This window comes from Triticum aestivum, chromosome 7A, assembly GCF_018294505.1.
Source record: "Triticum aestivum cultivar Chinese Spring chromosome 7A, IWGSC CS RefSeq v2.1, whole genome shotgun sequence".
Taxonomy (NCBI): domain Eukaryota; kingdom Viridiplantae; phylum Streptophyta; class Magnoliopsida; order Poales; family Poaceae; genus Triticum; species Triticum aestivum.
Window position 1 is genome coordinate 248,056,371 of NC_057812.1, and position 8,944 is coordinate 248,065,314.

At 44.7% G+C, this 8,944-nt stretch overlaps 1 protein-coding gene across 1 annotated transcript; it reads left to right on the forward strand.

The window, feature by feature from the left end:
• The first annotated feature begins 337 nt into the window (after positions 1–337).
• LOC123151578 (type II inositol polyphosphate 5-phosphatase 15) lies at positions 338–8,741 on the forward strand. Its single transcript, XM_044571260.1, has 11 exons — positions 338–1,453; positions 2,481–2,733; positions 2,827–3,631; positions 5,008–5,132; positions 5,244–5,328; positions 5,961–6,114; positions 6,207–6,244; positions 6,343–6,610; positions 6,742–6,865; positions 6,981–7,341; positions 8,053–8,741. Exons 1-11 carry the CDS (start codon positions 604–606, stop codon positions 8,452–8,454), a joined length of 3,465 nt encoding a protein of 1,154 aa, XP_044427195.1. The 5' UTR covers positions 338–603; the 3' UTR covers positions 8,455–8,741.
• The last annotated feature ends 203 nt before the right edge of the window (positions 8,742–8,944 follow it).

The following is an 8,944-nucleotide window of genomic DNA, read 5'->3' on the forward strand; positions in this document are numbered from 1 at the left end:
ATTTGCATGAATTTCATCCGCTTTGTTAAAAAAGAATTTGAAATGTATGCGGCTAACACCAGATGACGGCCTTTCACATTCGTGTTCGCGGATTGATGCCCCTGTATGCGGACAGATGGGGAAGAAAATCAGCAGCCCGAGTAGGAGTAGCGAATAGAGCTAAACGAACGGCTGTCGTCAGTTGCACACCAAAACAATTTGTCAATCCCCTGCAAGAATTCTCGTTTCCCAACACAGTTGACCCTGATCCATTTGGGAAAGCCGTAGCTTTCAGGGCAGCACCAACCTCCCTCTTCGGGCCGCTTCCAACATCACGGCGAGGAGGAGCTTCCCCACGCCCCCCACTTTCCCACTGCCACGGCCGGTGCCTCCCCATGGTCCCGGTCCACGAGGCATCCACCCATATAACCAGAAACAAACAGCCTTCCCGCACACTGTCACACCAGCTCCCCTCCGGACTTCCCTTGCCTCCACGGCGCGGCGCGGCGCTCCCCCTTCCGCTCCTGTCTCCGTCCAGGCCTCCTCTCCCGCCGTCTCCGCCTCACGGGCGCGCCCGAGCTCGAATCGCCGCCGGACCAGGAGCGCGCGCGCGGACGCGAGGTCATGGAGCCCGACGACGAGCGGGGGCGGGCGCCGCAGCGCAAGGGGATATCCTACAGCCAGCCGCTGGCGCGGGACGCGGTGGCGCAGGCGGCGCACGCGTGCCACGCCGCGCTCAGCTCGCACAGCCTCGATGATGACCCCATCGCCTCCGCCTCGGCGCACCGCCACGACCCCGCGCGCAGCGTGTCGTACCCCCACCAGCTCCCGCCTCACCACCACCACAGCCGCGGCGGCGAGTCCATCTACTTGCACGCGGCCTCCTTCAGCGGCGGTGCCGGCGGCGCGGTGACGCTGGAGCGGGCCGTGGCGACGTCGGAGCACGGGGGCGCGGGCGGCAGGGGCGCGCTGCCGGAGTTCGTCGGCGCGGGCGGGGCCGAGGGCATCTTCCGCGTGCCGCTGCGCGCGGCCATGCACCCTGGCCGCCCGCCGGCGCTCGAGGTGCGGCCCCACCCGCCGCGGGAGACGCAGGTGTGCTCCTTCCTGCGGACGCTCGCGTGCGAGCCGCAGCTTCGCCAGCTCTGGGCAGGAGCCGAGTCCGGGGTTCGGGTTTGGGGCCTCGACGAGCTGTTCGCCGGGAGCGTCGCGGGAGCGCGCCGGGGAGACGAGGAGACCGCGCCGTTCACGGAGTCCGTGCCCACGCCGCCGGCGCTCTGCGTCGCGGTGGACAGCGCGAACAAGCTCGTGTGGACGGGTCACAAGGACGGGAGGATCCGGTCGTGGCGCATGGACCTCGCCACGGCGCCGGCAGCTGCATCAGACGGTGGCGAGAATGCGCCCATGTTCAAGGAGGGCCTGTCGTGGCAGGCGCACAGCCGCACCCCGGTGCTCTCCATGGTTGTCACATCATACGGTGAGAAGCTCGCTTCCTTGTTCACCCCTAGCAATTTTGGTTTTCATTGACAGCTTTGAGCAAATGAGCACAATCCGACAATGGCACGATGCTGAAAGGCACGAAGATAACTGGAATGTTCAATTTAGCCGATTCGAAATGGTCAGATTAGCTAATTTTACATCACTACCGAGTGATATCTTGGCAATATCACTTTTGGCACATTTACACCTTTTTTACTTTAGGCTGGAGAAGTTTTGGACGGTAGAGTTGGCCTTTCTAAAGAATAAAATTAGCTTTTTCCCATACTGATGGACATCCTGGTTCTATATTTTTTTGTCATAATAATGGAACAAGCATGTACAACCACGTTGATGTTAATCATCAATCAGGTTATTTACAGAAAATTAAAGCAAGCATGATATCACAGCCTGGTTAAGGCGCACCTAGTGCCTCGCTCTTGCTACAACCTGAGAAAACCAGTGTAATAACAGTGAATAGATAACAGAATTAAGCTGACGAAAGTAAGCCTTTATTACAACTGAAAAGCGAAGAATTTCACCCAGTCACTCACTCATTTATCCTCCAGTTCCTCTTCCATCTTCTGAAAAGAACTAGCTTGTGAATGTTCAGCTCTCTCCTAAATAACTGATTCCAATAAGCTAAGTCAAGTATTCGTTAACTGTAGATTCATATGTTTCTTGATTTTTGTTGTGCCGGATATGACTCTTGAATCTTGATTGACTACTCTGAAACCTATATATATATATATATATATATATATATAGGGAATATTTTAGTATTATTAGTTCAGTTATGCAGTTTATTTCACATCAAAACTAAATTATCAGTTTTCCTTTCTGGCCTCTTCCGACTTGAATCAAGCATTGTCGAGGCATTGATATCTGAATCACTAGGCTGCGTTACAAGTTTTGGCATTCATGCACCTCTCTTGTTGCAGATAAGAGTTGATAATCCAAATTTGAACTAAAAAGGAGTGAAAATTTATCCCAAATTGATATGTTTCATTTCAATCTCTTGGAAACAGGTGAAATATGGTCAGGCACCGAAGGAGGTGTTATAAAGGCATGGCCCTGGGATGTCATTGCTAAGTCCCTCTCACTAACACCAGAAGAAAAATATATGGCTTCTTGTCTGGTCGAAAATGCGTATATTGACCTTAAGAACTATGTCACAGTTGGTAACATGTTCTCTTTGCCCACTACTGATGTGAAACACATGCTTGCGGACCATTGTCGAGCGAAAGTTTGGAGTCTAACTAGCATGACGTTTGCTCTTTGGTACGATTCTAAATATAAATGCCATCACATCAGTTTCTCAACTTCATTAACTCATGGCCGATTGGAACTAATTGTTTGATATGCTTTGTGTAGGGATGCTCGGACAAGGGAGTTGTTAAAAGTATTTGGCATGGACGGCCAAGTGGAGTCAGCTCGTCTAGAGCCACTAGTGATGCCAGAACAATTTATAGAGGAAGAAATCAAGGTAAAACCCACAAAGAAAGAGAAAAACCAAGGCTCTGTCACCTTTTTACAGAAATCTTGGAATGCCTTGATTGGGGCTGGCGGTGCTGTACGCAGAGTTGCAACTAAAGGAACGTTCGTTGAAGATAACCGTCGAACAGAAACAGTGGCTCAAGCAATGGATGGAGCAATTTGGTCAGGTTGCACAGATGGCTCGATTATTATGTGGGATGGAAATGGGAATTGGCTAAAAGAGTTCAGTTATCATAATTCTTCTGTTCAATGCATAAAGGCACTCGGAGAAAGGGTGTGGGTGGGCTATGCCAGTGGTACTGTTCAAGTCATGGATGTTGAAGGTAACCCTCTGGGAGGATGGACCGGACATAGCCGTCCAGTCATTCAGATGGCCATTGGTGGTTCTTACATCTTTACTCTAGCCCATCATGGTGGTATTCGAGGATGGCCTCTAACTTCTCCTGGGCCTCTGGATGATATTCTGCGGACGGAATTGGCGAAGAGGGAGTTGTCCTATACAAGGGTAGAGAACATTAAGATGCTGGTTGGAACTTGGAATGTTGCGCAGGAGAAAGCATCACCTGAATCGCTTTGGTCATGGTTGGATACTGCATCATCTGATGTTGGATTGGTGGTGGTTGGCCTGCAAGAGGTTGAGATGGGTGCTGGAGTTCTTGCCATGGCTGCGGCTAAAGAAAGTGTAAGATAGTTGACCAAACCATTCACTTCACCTTTTCTTGTTTTGTTCCTCAAAGATCAAGTAGAGGTAAAGTTATACTGTTAATGCATGCAAATGGGTTTTTTAAAAAGGAGGATATCGCCCAGCTTCTACATCATTGCAATGCACACAGCCATAAATTTATTAAAATCCTTGTAAGAAGCTCCAGTGGTGAAGTATAAAATTGCCAAAATAAAAATAAAGCTAAAACCAACAGAAATACACACACACACACACACACACACACACACATAGCCTACTATTGGACCGCCATCCAAACCGGTTGTATGTATCCTGTGCTGCCATCTCCCATAAGCGCCCGCACTTCCGCATGGTGTAGTAACAACCATGTACGGATCCATCCTGTAGCACGGAAGATAACCTACAAAAAATTATGTTTCTGCATTAGTATTTTACATTTGCATTGTATAGTTAAAACTGCCAATATGTTCCTTTACTGATGGTATACTTAGGAACTATTATTCCTCTGTTTCAAAATAGAACTGTTTGACTCTTGCTTTGTTCCAAAATATAAATAGTAAGCCTCTTGATAATATTTATAAGGTGACCCACATATTTTGAGATTTGATTTTTGTACTTCTTGACTACCCATCAGTCCAACTATGTACCAATCACACTAAAGTGTCACTAATAGATCAAACTTGAAAACAGCTTCATATCGTAAGACAAATTAATGGTCAAAGCTCGGCTTTAGAGTCCATGCTAACTCAACTGCACTTGCAAAAATCCATGGGAGTATAATATAGAGAAATGGCACTGAGCAATTATTGATTACAGTTTTGTAAGTTGCTTAAAATGCGGAACCAAACTTATTATGGAATGCACGGTGGGGGAGGTAGTATTTCTTTGTCATATTTGTGATTCTGTATTATCCAAGCATTAGGTGGATTTGTTTTGTACCATCCACATTGTATCATAAACGTCCTCCTTTTGTGTTACGTTATGTTCGTATTCTTATTCTTCTTGTTGTTTACTCTCTTTTAGCCACTAGGGATGAATATTGCATTTCTGCGTGACTCTTCTTGGCATACTTTTCTATCACAGTTGTCACAACAGTATATTTTAGTTTACTTGATTCGCTTTTAATTTTACATCGGTATTCTGATGCAATGACGCTACCACGGAGAACTTATAGAAATTACGTGTGAGAACTGAGAGGGAATAGAACTTAAGTACAATTTTCCTTTTGGACATTATTTGTGAATATATATTTACTTGTTATTCTGTTTCTGTTCCATTTTGCAAATCTGCCCAACGGCAGCTACATTGCTAATGCTCTTACGTGTAAGTTCTGTAAGGCGGCTGTTTGATGCAAGTTGTCTTGCTTATGGCCTTAGGTAGGGCTTGAGGGCAGTGCCAATGGGCAGTGGTGGATAGACAATATTGGCAAGACACTTGATGAAGGAATATCCTTCCACCGAGTTGGCTCGAGGCAGTTGGCTGGATTACTTATTGCTGCATGGTACTGGCTTGTCATGAAATTGTCTATTAATACTGCCTAATACATTTCTGTTACCACTTATTTTTATGTTTTGAGCATTCACACTTCTGTGTTATCTATGCTTATTTGAAGGGCAAGGACAGACCTTAAGCCACATATTGGTGATGTTGATGCTGCTGCGGTGCCATGTGGCTTTGGACGTGCTATTGGCAACAAGGTACATGACCTTGACAATGTGTATTAACTCTTCCATTCGGTATCGCTTAGCCATCAATTTATGTTTGCATTACCACTTGAATATCCTAAGATTTCTCCTTGGATCTACTATAGAATAACTGGGATATTTCTGCTGGATTTTTTTTAATAAACTGACAATCTAGACAGGACTATTTGGATGCTCTAATATATGATCACAAAATACAATTTTTTTCGTTATATGCTCTTCTAAGTTCTAAGGAGAAACAATTTTATAGTGAGTGATAAGGTTCAAAGAGTTCAGATGGCGGTTATACTTGGACGAGAAATAACCTCAGCATTCTCCTGAGCTAGTAATAGACTTGGTACTGCATGGCTTTTATCGCGGGGTTCTATTGCTTGTCATTTTGTGTGGAGATTGATTACATCTCACAGTTTTAATAAATTCAGCTGTGTGCATCAACTGATGCAGAGGCCGGAGGGCAACCCTCCTTAAAAAAAATCTGTAGAGAAAAACTATCTCAACTGGTCAATGATAGAAAACAAGTAACATTAGTTGCTTATCATCTAGTGATTCTTATGTCAAAGTAACGCTCCATATTTCTGTTCAATTTTTAGTGATATTGTCATATTGACAGCTGATTGTTCTTGCAGGGTGGTGTTGGGTTAAAAATGAGAGTTTATGATCGCAGGATATGTTTTGTGAACAATCATTTTGCCGCACATCTAGAAAATGTTACTCGCCGCAATGCTGACTTTGATCATATTTATCGGACAATGAATTTTAACAAATCTCATGGATCTGCAGGTTTTCCATTCTCACACCTTCTCTTTTCAAGTATTCTTTTGCATTACTTTACTGCATATGATGCCTATAACTTTTTTCCGTTTCTGCTACAGCTTCTGATACGTCTGTCCAATTGCATAAAGCAGTGAATGTATGTAATCATTAAACTGTTTTGTAGAATAATATCCAGCCTTGATTACTTCAGTTGCAACGATGCATACTTATGCATAGATATTGACTTACTGGCAGGCCAATGGGAATCAGCCTGATGAAGATAGACCTGAGCTGGCAGAAGCTGATATGGTTGTTTTTCTTGGTGATTTCAACTACCGACTTTACGGTATCACCTATGACGAGGCAAGGGATATGGTCTCGCAAAGGAGCTTCGATTGGCTTAGAGAAAGGGATCAACTTCGAGCAGAAATGAAGGCAGGAAACGTGTTTCAAGGAATGCGTGAAGGTTTTATCAGATTTCCTCCAACTTACAAATTCCAAAGACACCAACCAGGTCTTGCAGGTACTGCCTCTTCTCATACTTAAAGTTCTTGCTCGGTTAAAATGTTCCGCCGCAATAAAGTTCAGTTTTTCTTGACATCAAATTCAGATAATGCTTTACAACTGAAAATATTTCTGTCAATTCTGATGTAGGGTATGATTCGGGTGAGAAGAAGAGAATACCTGCTTGGTGCGATAGAATAGTGTATCGAGATAGCCGCTCCGAAACAATACGTGAATGCTCATTAGAGTGTCCTGTTGTTGCTGCAATTACATCGTAAGATTCTACAACACATAATCATGCTTTTTATAGAGAGAATCTACATCATCTTATCCCTTCTCAGTTATAATCATGCTCCAATATAACATGCTTTTCTTGTACATTTTGATAGATATGAAGCATGCATGGATGTGACAGATAGCGATCATAAACCAGTGAACTGTACGTTCAGTGTTGATCTTGCAAGAGTGAACGAGCTGATAAGAAGGCAGGAGTATGGAAAAATAATCAAATCGAATGAAAAGCTACATTGTTTGCTTCAAGAATCCCATCATGTTCCAGACACTATAATCAGCACAAACAACATTATATTGGAAAACGAAGAAACTGTTGTTCTTCGAATAACAAATAACTGTGGATCAAAAAAGTCTACTTTTGAAATCTTGTGTGAAGGGCAGTCGACAAGCAAGCAGGACGGAACAAAAACTGATTTTATTCCAAGGGCATCCTTTGGCCTTCCACATTGGCTTGAGGTATTGATGGGTTATAGTTTGTGTCTTTCGGTTTTGAATAAAGATATAGTTAATACATTTATGTTGTTGCTTTCTTGCATTTACCTGGTTTTGATTTTGTTTAGTCGTACAAGCTTCTTTCTTTTGCCGCATCGGTTGCATCGTACTAGTATTTTGCTATCAGCTTACTTTAGTGTGACTCTCCTGTCACAAACAAAAGTACTTATCATATTTCCACCTAGAGTCCTAAGATCAATCACTGGTCATTCTTTTGGTTGTTACTGACTGTTTTCCATCTGTTGTTCATAATATACTATAATGTTCTTTTTCATTCTAGAGAAAACAAAATTAAGAGAATCAAGGAACCTCTCCTTTACTTGTATGATGGACCCTTCTCTATGGATAACTTATCTGAGAACTATACCAGATGTTTCTCAGTTCCAGGAACGAAAAATTAGATGAAACACAACTTATATCAGATTGTACCAAAATAAGCATGGCGGTAGGTTCAAGTTTGGTTGCATCTTTAGAATTCCATTCGGTGGCTCTTTTCTGAAAATGCGAGACAAGTTTTGTCAATGTGTGCATGCATGGGCATCTGCTAGCCTGGCTGTTCTCTAATCTACCGTTGATCCTCCAACTTTTGCTGCTGTTCTGCCATCTCATTTCATTTTTACTTCCATCATGCTTCAGCCATACCACTAACCCTCTCCTATGTGCCATGCCATACAGGTCCAACCGTCCATCGGTCTCATCGAGCCTGGAGAAACAATGGAAGTTAACGTGCATCACGAGAACTACTACACGCAAGAAGAATTCGTGGACGGAGTCGTGCAAGGCGGATGGTGCGAACTGACCAGAGACAAGGAGGCTGTTCTGCTGGTCAATGTGACAGGCAGCACCTCAACCGAAACCGTTACGCACAGGATCAATGTCCGGCACTGCTGCGCAGCAAGCACACCACCCCCGCCGGCCAGACTACTGTCCATCGCCGCCCCGCCCGGTGATGCTCCGTCGAGCGAAGGCCCCACGGAACGTTCTTCCAGAAAGAGCCAGTCGAATCATCTGCAACGTTCCGACGCGCATTTCGGCGCCTCAGAGGTGCATGACTTGCACCGCCTGCGGAACATGTAAGACTGAGTCTATTTTCTCTTGCTTGTTTGATTGATGTAGCAGTTTTGTATAGGGGTGAGGTAATAGTGTGCTTACCAGAAATCAGGGAGAAGCTGCTCCACTGTTAACGCTGTACATATGCAGCCTCTCACCATTCTTCATGTAACCAAAGAAGAAATGCGTAGGTACAGAAAATAATCTGTAGTTAGTTTTTTTTTTACTTGTTTTTTTGTGTGTGTGGAGGAGTGCGTGTGATGTGGAAGGACTTTCTATATATACATAAAAGAGTGCAAAGGCAGATTGCGTGAGTTGCTACTGGTGAATAGCCTGTTTATTTGCGAGAATGAGTTGACTATACTGAACTCGATAGCGCCCTCCACCTAAGCTGCCTGCTGTTGAGAAGTCGGGACGTATCAAGTTGCCGAAAGCCAGATACTTTGCTTCTACGTACGTAGTACTGGCTCAGCGACAGCTTCTACCTTTCACAAAGCCTTGAAAGCTTCTGCGATGG

What these genes read in the sequence shown, in the direction of transcription:
- LOC123151578 (XM_044571260.1), top strand. Translation starts at nt 604, where the DNA reads ATGGAGCCCGACGACGAGCGGGGGCGGGCGCCGCAGCGCAAGGGGATA. An exon ending in GGATTACTTATTGCTGCATG is followed by an intron (nt 5,133 to 5,243) that starts GTACTGGCTTGT and finishes GCTTATTTGAAG; the next exon opens with GGCAAGGACAGACCTTAAGC. An exon ending in CAAATCTCATGGATCTGCAG is followed by an intron (nt 6,115 to 6,206) that starts GTTTTCCATTCT and finishes TTTCTGCTACAG; the next exon opens with CTTCTGATACGTCTGTCCAA.